Below are 21,440 nucleotides of genomic sequence, written 5' to 3' on the forward strand. Positions count from 1 at the left end.
TTTTGTTGCATCAGTTGCTATTGGATCCAGGACTTTGTGCAGTTCACCTGAAGTAATTGTTGGGTCTGCTTCCCAGGCATTGTTCCTTGTATGAAGCATCTCTACATCTCTTACTTCATTGATAAATGGAGCTGACTGCATTTTTTTATGTTGCTCTTCCAAAGCAGGGGACAAGGTCAACTGTTGCTTATCATCAACTGTGCTTTCTGTTTTTTCCACATTTCTCTTGTTACTGTTTTCATATCCCATACCTTTATCCTCTGTTGCTGCATCAATTTGTAGAACAGTTCCCTCTGTAGTCACATCACTAGCTAGAGCTCTACTGGTTTCTTTTTGCTGTTTATTTATTTGTTCTGCCAGGTATGCTATCTGTTCATTTTCTTTGGTCGGAAGTATCCCAACAACTTTTGTTGTTGTAATATTTGCTGGATTACTTTGTGATTTTGTCTGTTGATCTTCCATAGCTGGAGACAGAACTGTTTCTTGTTGGTGATGGACTTGTCGATGATATGTATTGCACTCAGTGCCATTTTGATATAATCACCTTTGCATGGTATATAAATGAGCAAACTTTGCATATTTTGTCTCTATTGGCTTGGAATCATGGTTTTACATCTTAAAAATAGTTTTGTTTCATTAAAAATTAATTATTTAATGTATTTTTTTAAAACCGGTTCGTTTAGACCAAACCAGTCCCGGTTAGACCGGTTCCGGTCGGTAAACCGGTTCATTAGGTGGACCGGTCCGGTCACCGGTTCCGGTTTTAAAAACACTGCTTACAAGGTACCAATGCTCTCACCATGGCTTGAAAGTTACCCATGAATAGATATAGAAGAATCGCAATATGTTATAACTTATCGCGGTATAGATATAGAAGAATAATCAAAAGTACAATTACAGAATTTTCAATTTGGAAATTTGAAAGATAGACCAGCATTAGCAAAAGCAAGCATATACCTGAAAAGCCCATCCTGGGAAGAAGAAATTTCAGCTCCAAGTGACATGTCGAGATTTCTTCCTCCTCCTATGATTTCCAGTAGGACCATGCCATAGCTGTAAACATCAGCCTTGACAGTGATAGGGCGATTGGTGACCCACTCTGGAGCAAGGTAGCCTCTGGTACCCCTCACGATTGTAATAGCATGGGAATGCTCCCTTCCCATCAGCTTTTCCAGCCTAAAATCAGATACTTTAGAGCAAAAGTTCTCATCCAGCAAGATGTTCTTAGGCTTGATGTCACAGTGTATGATCCTATCCATGCATTGCTCATGAAAATATGCAATTCCATGGGCTGTAGCGAGTATCCCAATCTAGAAACCTTGGCTCATTTGAAGATGAACGGAATATCCATCTATCCAGGGATCCATTTGGCAGAAACTCATAGACAAGGAGCCTAAAATGAGTAATTTACAAGTTAAATTTCAGTAGTAGTTCTGTGATACACACTTTAGCAGGGATTTGTTACCTTAACATGTAATCTGGGATTCTGGCCTATTCTTTGCTAAGATGAAGATGTCAAAAATCAAAAGGAATGCGAACAAACACTCACCTTTGTAATCCCTCGGAGCAATATCCACAGAGACGGACTAAATTCCTATGGTGAATGGCACCAATCGTTGTCACCTCTGTTTTAAATTCCCTCTCTCCTTGTGGCAGCAATCTCTCCAACTTTTTCACAGCAATCAAAGTTCCATCTGAGAGTGAACCCTTGTATACAGTCCCAAAACCTCCTGCCAAAGCGGTCTCCCATTAGTAGAAACAAATTTCAAAATCAAAATCCTTATATTCTGCAGATAAATTGTTAGACTTTCATACCAGTTCCAAGCCTATTTGAAGTTGTTTGTTGCAATCTGCAGATCCACGAAGGGAAAATTCACAGGAGTCCCAGGAACAAAAATGGAAGCATCCAAGCTTCGTCTATTTTTCATCATAATTATGCTGCTACTGCAAATAAGACTAAACACGCACACCAGAAATACAGCACCAAGAATAGTTCCTAGAATAAGTATCTTCAGATGGGATTGATATTTCGAATGCCGGAGAGGGTACCCATTTGAGGATCCCATTCCACTATTATTAATGAGGCTGACTTTCATGAAAAATGTGTAATTGGGATTTTGCAAACCTCCAAAAAGAAGGTTTCCTAGTGTCCAACAGTAGGGTTTCAGGTCAGAAACCCCATATACAGAAGCTACACATGAGCATGTAGACAAGCAGAGATCCCGACATGCAGACATTGCAGAAATATTTCTGTAATTGAAAATGACTGAACTTCCACCATAGTAATTTGTTTGTGGAACAGTCACAATCCTGTATCTTTAAGGCCTTTATTATTATCATCACTGCAATCTGCTGAAGAATTTACAGGCAAACACCCTAGAAATGGTCTACTTGAATCAACTGGATTTGATCCAGGTGGGCAGCTGCAATGTGGGTTACCCTTAGCATCAAGGCAACAGATACCATTCCCACAAATTCCAGCAATACTACAGGGATTCGAAACTGCAACCCAATCTACAATCCAGCTGGAACTGACATTAGCATCCCATCTGTACAATCTCAAATTGCCTCAACGCTCAACCATCCTGAGCCAAACTATTTTTGTTATGATAAATATATACCAACTCCTTTGAGGGCTCACCAAAGCTCATGCTAAAACTTCCAGACAAATTGAGGAAAGCAACCACAGAACCAGCCACGTTCTATATCTTGAGCTCTGACCAGTATGAATAATTGAAAAATTCACAAGGGATATTGCAAGGGATATTGGCTTTTCCTCTAATGGCAGAAGTGTCCTCAGACACGTAATTTTATTAATCAGAAAAAACAATTACATAATTGATTTGCAAGAGCTTACACCCGAACAACCAAACACTCTTGCAATGAGCTATTTATAAGCTCCATGTCCTAACTACCTCTAATTATGGATCACTTATTAAATAACAAGTGTCCATTTACATTAAATGCTATTCAAACCAACTAGCTAACTAATCTCCTAAAATAGAGCCTAAGATACGACACATTTGGAGAGTCATATCTAGTTACAACAATAAGCTAATTCTAAGAATCTCCATTAAATAATTAAACATTCTAGAATAATAATTATTAATTTAATATCTTAAATTAATAATTATTTTATTCTAATTTTATAACCTATGATAAAAATTGTATTTTTGGATCATCTAACATTCCCCCCTATGATCCAAAGATACATTACAACAAATACCAAGTTCATCCCTGAACTTAGTAAATTTTATTATGCCAAGCGGTTTGGTGAAAATGTCGGAGATCTGATCTTCGGAAGGACAATAAATTGGTTTGAGGACATCTTTGGCAATGAGCGACCTGATATGATGATACTTGGTGTCCACATGTTTTGTCTTTGAATGAAAAACTGGGTTCTTGGCAAGTTTGATGGCTGATTGGCTGTCAATGAACAATGATGTAGCTTCTCCCTGAGAAATGCCCAAGTCCTGCAAAATTCGGTGCAACCAAACAATTTCACATGCTGCTTCCCATGCTGAAATGTACTCTGCTTCTGCTGAAGAAGTAGCCACAGTAGCTTGTTTCTTACAACTCCAAGATACTGCTGCTGACCCCATGTTCATTAAATAACCTGATGTTGATGCTCGATCATCAATACTCCCAGCAAAGTCGGCATCAGAATATCCACCAAGTACAAAATTTTTAGTCTTTGTGTAAAGAAGACCAAAATCTTTTGTTCCTTGGATATATCGAAGAACTCTTTTGGCTGCATTCCAATGGCTGTCTCGTGGTTCCTGCATAAAACGTGAAAGAATATTGACTGCATAAGATAGATCAGGACGAGTATTTGTCAAATAAATCAAGCTGCCAATCAGCTGTCTGTAAGTTGTACTGTCCACCTTTCCCCCCCCTTCAAATTTTGAAAGTTTCAAATTCTGCTCCATGGGGGTGAGAACGGGCTTGCAATCTTGCATGCCAAATCGCTGAAGAACCTCTGCGGCATACTTACTCTGAGAAATGAAAATATGATGTGGACGTTGGAAGACTTCAACTCCAAGATAGTAGTGAAGTAATCCCAAATCTGTCATCTTAAAACCTGCATGTAACTCCTTTTTTACCTGCGCAATATGATCATCATGATTGCCAGTGATGATCAAATCATCTACATACATAACAAGAATTACCAAATATTTTCCCTGTTGTCGCACATACAAAGTATCATCAGATTCACTGCGATGAAAACCAACTTTCTTAAGGTAATCATCCATCTTTGCATACCAGGCTCGGGGAGCTTGTTTTAACCCATATAAAGCCTTGATCAATTTGCAGACTTTATGTTCTTGTCCTTCAACTTCAAAACCTGGTGGTTGGGTCATATACACTTCCTCCTGTAAATCCCCGTTGAGAAAAGCACTTTTCACATCCATTTGATGAACTTTCCATCCTTTTTGAGCGGCCAATGCAAGTGTTAATCGGATGGTGTTCCATTTAGCTGTTGGAGCAAAAGTTTCTTCATAATCAATGCCTTCCTGCTGCGCAAAACCTTTTGCGACAAGTCGTGCTTTATACTTGTCAAGTTCACCCTTCTGATTATACTTAATTCTGTAAACCCATTTGCATCCTATGGGTTTAACATTTGATGGACATTCAACAAGTTTCCAAGTGTTGTTATCAATTACTGCTTTATATTCTTCAACCATAGCCTGTTGCCATTCTTTATATTTTACTGCCTCTTTGTATGTGGAAGGTTCAGTAAAATCATTTGCTATCAAGGCAAAATTGCCTTCACTTCTAGGTGCCCTTCTGGTGCCAGTTTTATTATGTTCATCAGGCTTTACATCTTTCAAAAGCTGAACTGCCCATTTCGGAAGTTGGTGCTCACTTGTTTGTGCTTCTGTAAAGTCCCCATCATTGTAAAGAGGATTAATATAAACTGATGTACGTCGTTCAGGTGAAGAATGTGGAGACTCACTGTCTGAAGAACTGCTGCTGCTTGGAGATGCAGATGAACTGCTAGAAGACCCTGATGATGTTGTTGATGTAGATGGACTGGATGACTCATTTTCAGAGGAAGGAAAATCAAGTTCATACCAATTTGGTGAAGTTGGTTGACTTTGCATTTGTCCATTTCTTTTACTTCCCTTAGTTTCTAATTTGTGAAGAAGATTTTCATTTTCTTCAGCACTCTTACTCTCTGTTTCATCAAAAATGACATCCCTGCTCACAATGAATTTTTCATTGGTCAAAAGACGATACCCTTTCTTCTCATCAGAATAGCCAATCATTGTGCATTTTAAACTTCTTGAGTCAAGCTTAGTTCGTTTTTCTTTCGGAACTAAGGCATAACACACTGATCCAAAAACTCTAAGATGTTTAACCCGAGGTTTGAAACCAAACCAAGCTTCATAAGGTGTGATTCCGTCTAAAGAAGCAGTTGGAGATCTGTTTCTTAAGTAGACAGCTGTATGAATTGCTTCCGCCCAATATGTTGGACTTAACCTCTTGAAGGTTAACATGGATCTCGCCATTCCTAACAAAGTGCGATTCATTCTTTCGACTACTCCATTTTGCTGTGGAGTGTAAACATTAGTGAGATGTCATCTTATGCCATTTTCACTGCAATAAGTTTTGAATTCATTTGAAGTGAATTCTCCCCCATTATCCGTCCTGAGAGTACCTATCTTTTCTTTGACTTCATTTTCAACAAGTTGGCAAAAAATTTTAAACTTATCAAATGCTTCTGACTTGTTCTTCAAGAAGTAAACCCAAGTCATTCTGCTGAAATCATCAATGAATAGTAAGAAATACTTGCAACCACCAAATGAGGTTTGTAGTGGACCACAAACATCACTGTGAATTAGTTGAAGCCGCCTGTTTGCACGCCATGAACTTGTTGGAAAACTTTCTCGGTTTTGTTTGCCATAAATGCAAGCTTCACATTTTGCATTTTCCCTTTTGAATGTGGGAAGTCCTTTAACCATTCCTTGTTTCTGCAATTGTGAAAGACTCTCAAAATTCAAATGTCCATATCTTACATGCCATAGTCTGATAGGTGAAATACCTGTAGTCACTGCCCCTGCAAAATCAGATTTCCTTGGAATAACTATCCCTTTTATCCGTAACAATTTTCCATCTTCATAACCTGTCATAACTGTTTTCAAGTTATGTTTCATTGAATTGATCTTCACTAAACCATCTTCCATAATCACCTGATGTCCTGCTTGTCGAATCGTGACTAAAGAGAGCAAATTTTTCTTAAAACTGGGCACATACCACACATTGGAAATCATTTTTTCTCCAATGCCAGGGAGAAAAACTTTTACTACTCCTTTTCCATCAGGAGTATGTTTTGTATCATCAGCAAGAAAAATGGAATTAAGTTGGCACTCTTGAAAATTCCAGAAAAAATCACGTCGATAAGTCATATGTTGAGTCGCCCCGGAATCCAAGATCCAGGCATCTTCATAGTCACTTCTAAGATGAGATGAAATTTGTGATGCTAGTGAGGAAGTAAAAACATATTCTGAATTATCTTCATCTTGATCATTGGCAAATTGCGCTGAATGCTGCTGAAACTTGGGAATTTTATTAAGTGAAGTTCGACAATCTTCAGCATAATGGCCAACTTTATTACATCTTCGACAAACAATTTGACTTAAGTCTCTTCCTCTACCTGAAGATTGTCCTCTGCCTCGGCTTTGACTTCTATTTGAAGATTGTCCTCGACCTTGATTATTGTAGCCTTGTCCTTGAAAATTTCCTCTTCCTTGGTTATTTCCTCTACCTTGAAAATTATTTCTTCCTCCTCTGTTAAAATTGTTTCCTCTGTTTTGGCTTCGACCTCGATTATGTGCTCCTTGATTCTGATTCCCTCTGCCTCTGCCTCGAGAACTGTCTGTTGGTGATTTACTACTGCTGGCCTCTGTGAGAAAAACATCTTCACCAACTTTCTTCTTCTTCCCAAAAGTCTTTTCATGTTGACTCAACATTTCACAAAGTTTCCCGGATGCGGGTGCCACGTCTGGAGAAGGCAGTACGCCACATGGTGTACATGGGCGGGCTCGAGTTTAAGCCGCTCCTTAAATGCTCCACACCGCCCTGGCCAGCGAGCGTGAGAGCTATAGAGCGAAGGGACGGCCATTTATGGTCTGCAATGAGCCTTAATCGCAGAGGCAGAGGGAAGTTATGGGGCACCAGCTTCAAAGAAAACCACCGCTGCATAAATCTGAAGAACATGGGGAATGTTGGTCAGTTCGATCTGAGGAGGTGGAGGTCTGGGTTTCAGGGCTCAGAGAGGGATCACGGAGCCACCTGCGGATTCTCTGTAGCAGTGAAAAAGCCGCGACAGGAAGTGTTGGTAAGTGGGAAGTTATGGCGCCAAGGCAAAGGCCCTTTAGTCGACGCGGCACAGGAAGAAGAGGTGCCTCACGCCCCCCTGTCAATCCCTCGTCGAGTTGCTGCCGATGCCTTTGTCACAGGGTGGAGGAAGCCAACCCCATCCAAGCTCAGCAATTCATGGAAGCCAGGCCACAGAACCCAGAAGCTGCTCCACTTCCGGCGTTTGGCTCAGCGATTTTCTCTGTCAGCAATGTACAAGGTAATTCAAGCATTCAAGCTCATGTTTCAGTTTTATTTGTGGAAGAGGCGAAAGAAAACGAGGGGGAACAACCCCAGGCTCCAATTCAACCAATGGAGATACCCCATGCCCCAATTCAGCTTGCAGAGTGCTCCAAAGCTGCTGAGGACAAAGCTGGGGCACAATCTAAGCCAGGAGCTGCTCTGCCAGCTTCTCAACCAGCACCAGCAAAGGGCAAAGCCAAAAATGATTGGGGACCCCCACCAGAAGGGGAATACTGGATCTATCCAGAAGACTCGGAGGAAGACTCCGATGACTAGTCACAAGCTCAACCCAGCTCCAGCTCGCTGCTTGAACTCAGGTTTTTTCGTTTGCTGTTTACCTTGCCACCAATACTTAATGTATGGCGTTAATCTTTTTGCTTGGTCAGATAATTACGATGTTCAGTGTGTGTCCCGTCCCCTGCGTGGGACTCTGATGATTTTTCTACAAGTTTCTTTTCTGCCCCTGCGTGGGAATGGAAGTTTTGTATGGTTTCGTCTTCACGGCTCCTCTACTATGGCGTGGGCTTTCAGTTTCAATAGAATGCACAATGATATTGGTCTCTTTTTGGCCCCTGCGTGGGCGCTTAATCACTGGAAGAAGGCCCCTGCGCGGGTAATTGACTCAATGAAGCTCGATGAGCAAGAGCGCCAACCCAGGCCTCTCGCAATGTGTAAACCTGAATGTAATCGTTCTCAGTTTTTAATGTAAATAATAGAAGTAGCGTAGCCTTTAACGATAAAAAAAAACATTTCACAAAGTTCATCAAACTTTAATTTCTCTAATTTCCCAGTTACTTGTAGAGTCTCTAAAAAGTGTGTGTAGGAAGAAGGAAGTCCAGCAATTACAATTGTAACCATGAAGCTATCATCAATTGCGGGAAAACCAGCATTAATAATTTCCTGCCTTATATTCTTAAGTCTGGAGAGATATTCAAGAATATCACCGTCTTCCGTTAATTTTTGTTGCAACAATTTCAATTGTAAATCGACTTTCTTTGACTCAGGTTGAGCATCAAAGAGGTCTTTAAAAGTTTTCAAGGCAGACCATGCATCTGTGGCATTCTCTATATGTACATACATTTCATCATTCACAGACGATTTAATAAGAGCTAAGGCTTTAGCATTCTTGATTTCCCATTTTGCCAGTGGATCTGCATCTGTGGGTTTATTCGGCTTTACATCTCCATCACATATTCCTTGCCATAATTCATTGTAAATGAGTGTGCTTTCAATAAGACGATGCCACGTTTTATAAGATTTAGTGCCCTCAAGTTTGTCGGAATCAGAAAATAAGTTAATCAACTTAGACATTTTTAGCGATGAAGAGACGCACCAAGAAGCAGAACAGAAAGGACAAGATAGTCAACACAACACACCACGCAAAAAACACGATCTATCGGGGCTTGGCCTTGACCCTCGAATAGTCGTCAAAACAAGAGAATATTGACTGAGCTTTGCACTTGGCTCTAGTCAATTTCTCAAATATTTACAAGGCAACTTTCAAAATTTGATTTTTACAAGGGTGCTTTTGCACAATCTGGTAAAAAAAATTTACCCCCCCTCAAAGTAAAATTACTTTGAGTTACAAATATGATGATCCCAATTAAAAAATAGCTTCAAATTATCAAACACACCTTATCTCTCCAAGTTACAAATAAAACTCCTTATTACTCCAAAAATCATAAATTTCAAAACACCATCCTTATTACTCCATGACATGACTTTAAAAAAAATACTTTTAAAAACCTCACTTATCACTCTATTACAAAGCTTTTAAAAAACACTTTTATAAAGCTCCCCTTATTTCTCCACACCTTACATACTCCCCAATTTCTTCCCACCTTATCGCTCCATTAAAAAACCTTTATAATCACTTTTACATACTCCCCATGAAAACAAAATATATATTTTTTTTATTAAATTACTTTATAAAAGTAATTTAACCAGCGTTAACAATTTTTAAAACTTGTATTTATGTAAAAGTGACACTTTTATGTTCTCATGGTAGTGCCTGCGACCAGTTTGAAAAATGCGGCCACTACACTCGCATTTTCATTACCTGCAACTATGATCAATAACGGCAGAAGTGAGTAACGTTCTTGAATTTTAAGTCAAATTCTCAGGCACGCAACAGCAGCAACTACCGCAGCCTCCGGGCAATTTAAGCAACGTCTTCCTGCGATCCGGCGATCGGCCTCCAGGTAAGAAATCAAGCGTCTCTGATCTGGAAACAAACATCAGCACTTCATTTCTTTATTTACTGTCTATTTCACTTGCAAAAAGAATCTACTGCCAGAAATCCTTTGATCATTTCGCTTCGAATTGAATTGATACTCAGAACTTTGGTAATCTGGATCGGATTGGCAATTCAGGGGTGGAGTCAATGGAGATCCAGTGGCCACAGGCGCAAAGTCTGGAGAATTCTACTTACTACATTTCTCTGTATTTTAACGACATCGACCATGCCGTGCCAACACGACCTCGAATTTTCAACGTCTCTTTCAATGGCATCACATTCTATTCAGACTTGAACATTTCTGATTACGCCCCATGGGCGGTGTTTGCCACCGACTGGACTATGCAGGGTCTCACAAAATTATCGTTGGATCCTGTTTCTGGGTCTAGTGCTGGGCCATTAATTAATGCGGGAGAAATGCTTCAACAAAATTCATAAGTGAATACCAATAAAAACGCAGGAATAAAATGCCGAGTCTCATCGCTGGAGGACGCTGGTTCAAATGCCAGACCACAACGCTGAATTGATGCCGGAATGCTCAACGCAGGGTATTTGAGCATAAATAGATGTCAACCATTCTCATAAAAAATGCAGAATCGATTTGCAGAATCGATTGAATGTTTGGAAAAGATTTTAAAAACAATTCAAATATACAGCGCTGTCCTTTTTTTTTATATTTTTATTCACTCAACCAATTTGAAAAAGTCACATAGATTTGCATTTGCTGCTTTTTAAAAAAAATGATTTTAGAATTTGCAGATCTAAAATCAATAAAAAAAATTGCAAATTTCATACCAATCTTTTGCTGAGCACTTCAATAGAGTTGAGTTTCCCACTATCTGATAGAGCTGGAATCTCCTCCTCAAATCAACTGCAGCATTACTGGAGCTCTGATACCACAATAATGGCAGAAGTGTCCTCAGACACGTAATTTTATTAATCAGAAAAAACAATTACATAATTGATTTGCAAGAGCTTACACCCGAACAACCAAACACTCTTGCAATGAGCTATTTATAAGCTCCATGTCCTAACTACCTCTAATTATGGATCACTTATTAAATAACAAGTGTCCATTTACATTAAATGCTATTCAAACCAACTAGCTAACTAATCTCCTAAAATAGAGCCTAAGATACGACACATTTGGAGAGTCATATCTAGTTACAACAATAAGCTAATTCTAAGAATCTCCATTAAATAATTAAACATTCTAAAATAATAATTATTAATTTAATATCTTAAATTAATAATTATTTTATTCTAATTTTATAACCTATGATAAAAATTGTATTTTTGGATCATCTAACATCCTCCGGCAGCATTGCCAAGAATCTGAACATCTCATCACAGACAAGAACAGGGCACAGCTCGCTGCCGCAGCAAATCAATGAACAAACCACCGCTTCCGCCCTCCGCCGTGATGTCACATTGAAAATTTGTGAAGATATTGTTTGGGTATTGCAGGTGATAGCATTCAACAAAGCATAGAGGGTTCCTGTTGAGAAATCAAGGACATTATACAGATTAGTTTCTTTAGGAAGATTTCTCTCAGACTTTGACATTTTCTTGTGATTGCTCTTTTCTTCTTATTAGTTCTTCTTTCAATTTATTATGTTCCTTTCATCAAGACAAATGCCAAACAAAGAAGATCACAACAAGGGGCACAAGATGTAGGCACTCAGCTAGGGCAAAACCCCTATCTAGGGGAAAACCCAGTCCAACTCTTTCACTAGTAAATCAAGATGAGACAATCCATGACCCTTTAGACCTAGACACAGACTTCATACACCAAGTCAGCCCTTCCTCCTTGTAGATGACCCCTGCCAAAGTTTCCAAGTGTCAGCTTCCCAGTTGCAGCTACAATAGAGAATTTCGCCCCCCCCCCCCCCCCCCAGCTACAGATTTTCAGCCCCAAGCTTCAGATTTTCAAACCTGCAGTAGATTTAGATTTCCAGCTGTAGCAACAGCCCAGAAACTTCGCACATGTGAGAGATAGATTGCCCAAGAACTCGATTTAGGTCTTCCCAGCTTCTTCTTTCCTTCTCCAGCAACTTCACTCTCTTTTTCTGCTTCTTTTTCTTGTAGATCGAACTTGTTGAGTGAATCCTTCAAATAGGTCGAGTTGTCTCTCTATATATAGCATTTCTGCTAGATCGAATAGCCCTAATCCAGGCCGACTTCATGAGGATAGGGCCGACTTGGTGTGGAGGTGACAAATGACCTTTTTGACTCAAAAATAATTATTTTTACATGATACAAAAGCCCAAGAAGGGTCTAATAAAAATGATAATGACTATTGACTCGAGACAAAACCTAGAAGCCTTCAATGGAGACTTTGACCTAGAAAACATTGACCCAAGCATGAAACCCATGCTTTAATAAGTCAATTTCTTTAATAATAAAATTCCTTTTGACAAATACAATTATGAAGACCGACACCAGTTACATTCTTCAACAATTCCGAGGAGGAAAAGTGTTCAGGCTTGCAACAATCTCACACCTCTGTCGATGTAGGCTGACAGTTGTTGCTCGAACCACCATTCCTGGCTGACAGCTGTTGCTCGAACCACCATTCCTGGCTGAAAGCTGTTTGCTCGAACCAATGGTGGAAAACAAAAGGGGAGACAAAACTCTGCGAACAACAGATTCACAATGAAACTCCTATCAGCATAATAAGAGAGAGAGCAAGATTTAAGTGCATAACTTGCTTTTCATCATTAAAATTCATACATTGTACAAAATACAATAAGAGAGAACAAGAGAGATGTTTGCCACCATACATTTTGTAGCTTCTTTCACTTGATTATATAATGATCAAAGATTATGAGGTACACGTTGACCTTATTCTCATCATTTCTCATTCCAATGCTAATCTCATGCTAACTGTGGACTCAAGTTGGTTCAGTTCTCATTCCAATGCTATTCTCATGCTCACTGTGGACTCGAGTTGGTTCAGAACATTCCCACTGGGCACAAAAGAAGCTATCTGAAAGCCACATTCGCAAAGATAAATCCGGCAATAATTCCTACTGAGCGGCTATCAAGTAACAAGTAACGGAGATAAAACATAACACATAGACAAGATTGACCTAAAATCTAACTTGGTGATCTCTCTAACAACTTCTCACCTAGCATAAATAAACATATTTTAAAACTTGTAAAGAACTGTTTATTCATATGATATTAGCAAGACTCAGAATATGTGCACGAGTACCACTGAAATAAAATAAAGAACTGAACTACACAAAATATTGATTATATTGATTTTGATCAATATTAACATTATAACACCTTGTGGATACCATCATACCTTTCAAATCTTTCAAACTTGTTCTTGTAGCGCAAATAAACATATTTTAAAACTTGTAAAGAACTGTTTATTCAAATGATATTAGCAAGACTCAGAACATGTGCATGTGTACTACTGAAATCAAATAAATAACTGAACTACACAAAATATAGCAAATTCCTTTCAAAAAAATTAATGTCCAATGTAATGTCACTAACTTGTACTATAAATTCGTTCTAAGAAATTGCACCCCAAAGTCATATCTCGTCTGCCTCAAAGAACATGAATATATGATTACAGCTTTCTATCATGTCAAGAAACACTAGATGGTATCAAAATAAATTGAATTAGGCCACCATGGTATATCCAAGCCACAAGAACAAAGGAAATTGAGCAACTGCCATGAAAAGCAGAAGGTAGTGATGCCTGCTTGAATCTCTATCATAACTCCTAGCCTCAGCAAATAAGATTCTCTTCATGGTCTTAACCAAGAAAATTCCCATGCACAAGCACGTCCAAGGCATCACAACATAGTACGAATAATTCCAAACAATCCGTGCCAAAAGAGAAAGAGCTACGCCCACAAAAGCATAGCCCCCATATGCAACGAGGTCTAAAATTGGAGCTTCTCCACCACCGAGTGTATATAATGACAATCGTAACAGAAATAACTGAGCCAACCAGCCGAGGAGACCCTTTGAGAATTGAATACTCAATGCCTCGGGACTGAACCTGCTCGACATGAATATCAGAATCAGATCGGAAAAACAAGTTCAATGATCTAGATTCTAGATTCTATACCTTAGAAATTTTTTGCTTTCTCAAAATAATAGAACAAAATCCAAACAAATCCATACTATACATTATGAGAACAATGGCATCCATTTGTCTTTCGGAATCAAATTTAAATTTTCGATATACACTGATCGCAGAAATATGCAGTTTATGTTTTTCATTTTTTCTAAGGATTTAATAGCTGATGATGAATAGTGTAAGAATTTAGACCTATTGTAAAGTCCCCAGAGTATTAACTGCCCCAAGGGGCGAAGTAGCCTATCAATCCCCATAGTCTATAGTCTTTGATAAAGGGGAAAACCCAAAATACCCAATGTTTCAGCAACAAGGGACAAGTTTTTGGGGCAGCTGGGGCGAAAAGCTCAAAGTTGGGAGTTGCCATGATCCCCTCTTAATTAATTAAGGAGGAGAAACCCCCACAAGGAAATCTATAAATACAAGAGTTAGAATTATTTGATCATCATTGGATTGGACTAATTTGTCTCTGCTTTCTTTGAGCCTGAGGCTCTGACGGTTTTAAGACCCCTTTCTCTTCTTGACCACTTTCGGTGGAGGTGATCCCACCCTACCTAGTCACCTTTTTCTTGTTCTGGCACAGATCATTGGAGCTATTCTGTTTGGTCTGAGAATTGAATATTTTGAATTTTCCCTTGTTCTGGCACATGGCATATTCTTTAGGGCAGGTATTCATACTCACTTCCTTGATGCGGATTGGCTTTCTGTAGCAAAATTGCAGGTTCATTCTGGGAAAATTCTTGGTGGACATTTCTGAGGCCAGTTCAGCCCCATGGCCTAGTTTTGAGACAGGATTCAGCACCCCCACTTCTTGAGGCTATGCGAATCTGTTCTGAGGCAAAACAATGACTAATTACCTGAGGCAGACAGAGACTCTCTGAGGCTGAGACTATGTGAGACAGAGACAACTTTGCTGAGGTAGACCGAGACCATCTAAGCAGAATTCTGGTGCTTCCTGAGGCAATTCAGAGGGTTGTTTATACTTTGTGACAGACCAAACGTTCTTGAGACAAATTGGTGCTCCTGAAACAGAGTTTGAAAGCATTTCCTGAGGCAGATTGGAGACAGAATTTGGCCATTTTCCTGAGCAGTTCGGTCAATTCCAGAGGCGGCTCGACCCCCTCTTTCCTGGAGTCGGAACTCAGTGGGTTTCTTGGTCATTTTTTGTAGCAGAGATCGGAGTTTGTCCCGAGGCTGTTCGGAATCCGGACACCCCTTTGTCAAATTTGCAAACTAATTCAGGTCATGTTGTAGGAGATTGAATGTTGATAGAACTCTGTTAGGCAAGGACTGAATACTAGAACTGTTGTCAAAATTGTTGATGATTGAGTTACGGTACTGTGATAAATGGAATATCATATTACTAGTTGAATGAACATTGCTATTTATTGTGGACTATATTGCTTATTTATGTGCTCTACTATTGAGTGACCTAATATTTCGTTACTGTACAAGCAAGGAAATTATGTTGGAAACCCTAGTCTCTAAGAATAACCAAGGACAATATTGCCCTAGGAAACAACTATTCGCTAGCATGTGGCATTTTGCAGCAATGTGTTGATGTTTGTAGCTCAGGCAGGTACTTCAGCACAAGCCTAAGTGTTTAAGTGTGCAGGAGTCACCTAATACACCCTTAACCTTAGCAATTACTTTAGTGATTAAAATAATTTCTTTTTATAAGAAAAAACGTGAGTTAATCTAATAAAATGCAAAGGTTTTTCCATTGGTGAATTAGATTAATCTCAACCATTGATCTCAAATGAAGTGAGATATAATCTCAACCATCAATTGCTTTGGAGATTAGTGTTGTGGATTCAGTTAACAACTCAAGCTTATAAAATAAAGGTTAGGCCAAGGGAGCTAGACACACAGTGAGCAAATGTAATGTCATCTACGAATTGAGGACAAATAGGACTTATTAGCCTACCCATCCAGGCTACAGTCCTTCATAAAGGGGATAAAAAACCCCAAAATACCCATTATTGGGCAAATTCTCTGTCAGCCGAGCGAAAAAACCCAAAATTGGGGTTTTGAGTAAGGTTCACTCAATCAATTAAAAAGAGATGAAACCCCTTAGAAATCTACAAATAGAGGAGGTTTGAATTCATTTGGATGCATCAAGTGTGGTTAATTTCATTCTGTTTTTGAGCTTTTTGCTCGGAGGGTTTTAAGACCCCATTTTTTCTCTTGTCAATTTTGGTGGTGAAAGATTCCACCCTAGTTGACCAATTCTCTCTTTTCTCTATTTGGGCATAGGAATCCTTTTAAGGGAAGAATGCAGTTCTTGAAGGCTTGTTATTTTTCTCTGATTTGGGCACAAGGTTTTCTAGTTTGAAGCAGCAAAATCTTCTTGGAGGGTAATCTGGATCTTTTGTGAAACAGCATAAGACTTCTCTTCCCTTGTTTGGTACAGAAAATTCTTTTAAGTAGAAGCGGAAACTCTGCTAGATTAATTTCTCAGTTTGGACACAAGAATCTTATTTTGGGCAACGAGAAAAACTTTCTAAAAGGTAGCGAAGATCTTTGAAGAATAGCGTAGATCTTTTGGGCACAAGGACGAACCTGGAAAAACGAGCGAAGTCACCTTGCATTTTGATTGGCACGTGATTAAATATTTAAGCGGAACGAAATTCTCTAAGCGCAGGAGGTCATGCACTTTTCTGTTGAAAACTGACTATCAGCACAGGACGTAATTCAAGAAAGACATTAATAATTAAATCTTGTTCTAGTCTGATGTGAGTTTCTACCTAAGTGAGTTGGGCTCTCTATGGGCACCCGACGTATACAGGGCCAAACCCTAGTCCTGCAATTAGGGCTTTCACCGTAGATCCGATCCCCTACTCTGGAGTAATTATCTGAATTTTTACTAGTTTATTGTGCATCATTGGGTTATTGAGAGTTTATAATTAGCTGCTCTTGACAACAAAGGGTTTTTGTCAGCAAATCAAGGGATTCGTCCTCCTAACAGAAGTATCCATGACAGACTAATAATTAGGAGTTTTGAAATAGTAAGGGAATTAGGAATATACATATATTGAAGCCTGTCTAATTGAAGTCTACTAAATATCTATGAAATTTGTATTGGAAATTATAAATTGATTATTGTGCAATGTTGCTAGTTGTTATTGTTGAGAAATCTAAAGGGTTATAGTTAATATGACTTCTCTTAAACTTGGTAACTGCTTGTGTTGTCTTTTTACTTTTTCTTACTTATTAGTGTCTTCTCGTATTATTACGTTATTCTTATCATCAAACAGCTACCAAAACAAGAAGATCAATAGTACACAAGAACACAGGATATAGGCCGCAAGCCAGAGCCAAAACCTCTTCACTTGAGAGAAAAACCCACAAATCTCTTCTCTTCTTATAGATTCTTCAAATGGTGAATTCCAAGACCTCTAGACCAAGACCAATCCCCTTCCAAGACCAAGTTCGACCTTCTTGATGATGTGCTTCCTTTGTCCAAGTCAAACCCAGTCAAATCTCTTCCAGTAGCACAACTTCGACCCCGAGCTACAGAATTTCAACCTCTACTGCAGGTCTGAAATTTTCAGCGCTCAGTAATAGTGGCTGTCTTCACACATGTGAGCAGATTAGAGCTACCAAAGCTTCTTTTGACCTTTGCTTGTGTTTCTCCTTCTTCTAGGGCTTAAGGATGACCTAGTAGACCTTCCTTCGACCTTCTTTCTACAATTCCTTCAAGTTCGATCATGTAGCAGCAAAACCCTAGCCTCCTTCCTTCGCACGTGTGAAAAGTGAGAGAGAAAAAAACCCAAACACTTGTCCGTTTGTCCTTCCTTCTTCATTGCCCTTCTTTTTCTTCTCCTTCGCTTGAATGATGAGAGAATGAATGATTGTCTCTAGGAGATCGAGTTCCCTCCTATATATAGGCTTCCAAGGTGGATGAAGTACCCTAATTTAGGCCGACTTCTCAGTTGCCAGGACGACTTGATCTTGGAGGGTATTTTGACTCTTTTAAATACAAAAATAATTCTTTTTATAAGTTACAATGTGCCCAATGGGGTCTTCTTCATATGACAATGACTCTTTTGACATCTTGACCCTATGACAAACCCTAGAAGCACTCCATAGGTGCTTGACCTCTAAAATAAAAGACCTTGAGCATGAAACCCATGCTACAAAAACAATAATAATAATTTTCTTTCATTTTATAATAATATAATATACAAGATTCAAAAGTACATTTCATATTTATGAAGACCGAACCTAGTTACATAATTTTCAACACTCCCTATTAACTAGGGAGGTATTCATAAATGTTGCATGGAAATTCTCAAACTGAAGAGAAACTCCATTTTTCATTATAGATTGGTACTCTTCATTCATGACATCTTTTAATTCTTGATGTTTCACAGCCTCTTCAAAGGTGAATGGTTCTGCTTCTATTAACTTCGTCATATAGGCTGCATACCCAAAATATCTTTTGGGCTTCTTACTTTCCCTGAATGTGCCTTTGGCTGCTCTATGTCCTTATGCATCTAAATGAGTAGACTTCAACCAATCAAGTCTTTTTTTGTTTTCAAGGATGACCACAAGTTGCACAGGTTCTCTGGGACCTTCATCTTCATGATTTGAGTTTTCTTCCTCCCTTGTGCATTCTTCCTCAAATATTGGAAGTTCTTCATCATCAGAGTCCATCGAGAGGTCCTTTGATTTTTTGGATGCAATACTTTCATCAAAGGTTACATCTCGGCTTACTTCTATTCGATGTCCTTCCTTTACGTATATCCTATATGCCTTTGAAGTATTACTGTAGCCAACAAATATTCCCTTCATGCTTGTAGGATCCAACTTCTTTCTCTTATACTTTGGAATGTGAATATAGACAAGACAACCAAATATTCAGACATGGTCCAAGCTTGGTTTCTTCCCAATGAATGCTTCTTCAAGAGTCGTGTTGTCTAGTGATCCGTGAGGACTTAGATTTTGAATATATACAACAGTCTTTGTTGCTTCACCCCACAGCAATTTTGGCAAATTTTGATCATGTAACATGGCCCTTACACTTTCTTCAATAGATTGCTTCTTTCATTCAGCAACTCCATTTTGTTCGAGATTGTATGGGTCTCTCAGCGCCCTCTTAATCCCAGCCTCATTCCTGAAAGCTATGAGTTCCCTTGAAGTGTATTCTTCTACTTTGTGAGATCTTAAGATCTTTATCCTTCTTTCTGTAAGGTTCTCCACATCAGCTTTGAATTTTTAAAATTTGTTGAATACTTCATCCTTGGTCTTCAACAAATAGAACTAAGTTTTCCTTCAGTGGTTATCAATGAATGTTACATAATATAGATGACCTCCAAGAGACTTTGAAGACAGGACCACAGACATCAGAATGAATGAGATCCGATATTTCTTTTGACCTTGAAGCACTGCTTCTAAACGGTCTCTTAACATTTCTACCTAATGCACATCCCTTGCATACTCCTCCATGATCCTCCTTGAGTTCAGGGATGCCATTCACCATTGAATTTAGAGTTGGTAAGATTTTGTAGTGAAGGTGTCCAAACCTTCTATGCCAAAGTTCACATGGACTTACTTCAATGTGAACCAAAGCTTGAGAGAGAGGAGTCAACAATCTGTAGAGTCTTCCTTCATGAATCCCAATCATCTTTGCATTTTTTATGTGAGAGTTTTTATCCCATACTAAAACGTTTCCATCTATAAAAGCAACTCTATCCCCTTTATCTTCTAGACATGAAATAGAAAGTAATCCTTTTGTAAACCTAGAACAAATGGGATGTTGTTGAGATGAATATTTCCTGCATTCTCTAGCTCTAGCAAGGTTGATCCAATTCCTCTCACAAGATAACTCTTCTTGTCACCAAGTTCAACGGAGTAGGAGGATTTTCCTCTTGATGAGGTCTTTAGTTGTTTGTTCTCACCTATCATATGTCTTGATGTTCCACTGTCGATGACCCTAATATTCTCATCTTCAAATGTGTCAGTAAGTGTTGAGAATAGTCCTTCATCCTTTATAGAAGTCTTGGTCATTCTATCTTTGATGGATAATAGGAGATTCCATAATGCTTTGATACCTTTCTTCAGATGACTTGCTACCATAGAACAGTGCTTCAAAGACTTCTTCAAGGATGTATTGATCATTATCATGCCCTTAGCCAACCTTAGCTCTGATACCACGTTGAGAAATCTAAAGGGCTATAGTTAAGATGACTTCTCTTAAACTTGATAACTGCTTGTGGTGTCTTTTTACTTTTTCTTACTTATTAGCTTCTTCTCGTATTATTATGTTATTCTTATGATCAAACAGCTACCAAAACAAGAAGACCAATAGTACACAAGAACACAGGATATAGGCTGCAAGCCAAGGCCAAAACCTCTCCACTTGAGAGGAAAACCCACAAATCTCTTCTTTTATTATAGATTATTCAAATGACAAATTCCAAGACCTCTAGACCAAGACCAATACCCTTCTAAGGCCAAGTCCGACCTTCTTGATGATGTGCTTCCTTTGTTCAAGTCAAACCCAATCAAATCTCTTCCAACAGCACAACTTCAACCCCCAGCTACAGAATTTCGGCCTCTATTGCAGGTTTGAAATTTTTGGCCCCCAATAACAGTTGTTGCCTTCACGCGTGTGAGCAAATTAGGGCTTCCAAAGCTTCTTTTGACCTTCGCTTGGGTTTCTCCTTCTAGGGCTTGACGATAACCTAATAGACCTTCCTTTGACCCTCTTTCTACAATTCCTTCAAGTTCGATCTTGCAACAGTGAAACCCAAGCCTCCTTTCGTGCTTGTGAAAAGAGAGAGAGAGAAAACAACCCAAACACTTGTCCTTTCATCCTTCCTTCTTTGTTGCCTTTCTTCTTCTTCTCCTTCGCTTGAATGATGAGAGGATGAATGATTGTCTATAGGAGGTCAAGTTCCCTCCTATATATAAGCTTCCAAGGTGGATGAAGTACCTTAATTTAGGCCGACTTCTTAACTGCCAGGCCGACATGGTCTTGGAGGGTATTTTGACTCTTTTAAATACAAAAATAATTCCTTTTACAAGTTACAATGTGCCCAATCGGGTCTTCTTCATATGACAATGACTCTTTTGACATCTTGACATTAGGACAAACCCTAGAAGCACTCAATGTGTGCTTGTCCTCGAAAATAAAAGGCCTTGAGCATGAAACCCATGCTACAAAAACAACAATAATAATTTTCTTTCATTTTACAATACACAAGATTCAAAAGTACATTTCATATTTATGAAGACCGAACCTAGTTACACATTTTTCAACAGTTATCGATAGTTATGTTGTTGTGAATGGTTGAAGTATCATAATTGTGAATTGGTTTCTAAACCTTGAAATTTTAGTGAATGTGTTTAGCACTGTCATCACAGAGTCCCTCTACAGTTGCAATTGAAATTGCAAAATCCACAATATGAACTACAGTGTTGATTGATACCTTTGAATTGTGTATTCTATAAAAACCCTAGGGAAAACTAGGGCAAAATTATACTGCCCCA

General features: G+C 38.9%; 1 protein-coding gene and 1 pseudogene across 1 annotated transcript in view; both read right to left on the minus strand.

Moving 5' to 3' along the window:
• Positions 1-936: 936 nt before the first annotated feature.
• On the minus strand, positions 937-2,584 carry LOC149174294 (G-type lectin S-receptor-like serine/threonine-protein kinase At5g24080 pseudogene; annotated as a pseudogene).
• A 10,708-nt stretch (positions 2,585-13,292) lies between these two features.
• The window catches only part of LOC149174295 (uncharacterized), a 119,007-nt gene continuing 110,859 nt past the window's right edge, over positions 13,293-21,440 (minus strand). Inside the window, exon 6 of the mRNA XM_089419291.1 lies at positions 13,293-13,865. Within this exon, the coding sequence (XP_089275417.1) occupies positions 13,481-13,865 (385 nt within the window). The 3' untranslated portion in view covers positions 13,293-13,480. The remainder of the gene's footprint in view (positions 13,866-21,440) is intronic.

The sequence above is a fragment of the Pinus tabuliformis genome, chromosome 4_1 (assembly GCF_031772625.1).
Source record: "Pinus tabuliformis cultivar Carrire ecotype Pingquan chromosome 4_1, CPIR1, whole genome shotgun sequence".
Taxonomy (NCBI): domain Eukaryota; kingdom Viridiplantae; phylum Streptophyta; class Pinopsida; order Pinales; family Pinaceae; genus Pinus; species Pinus tabuliformis.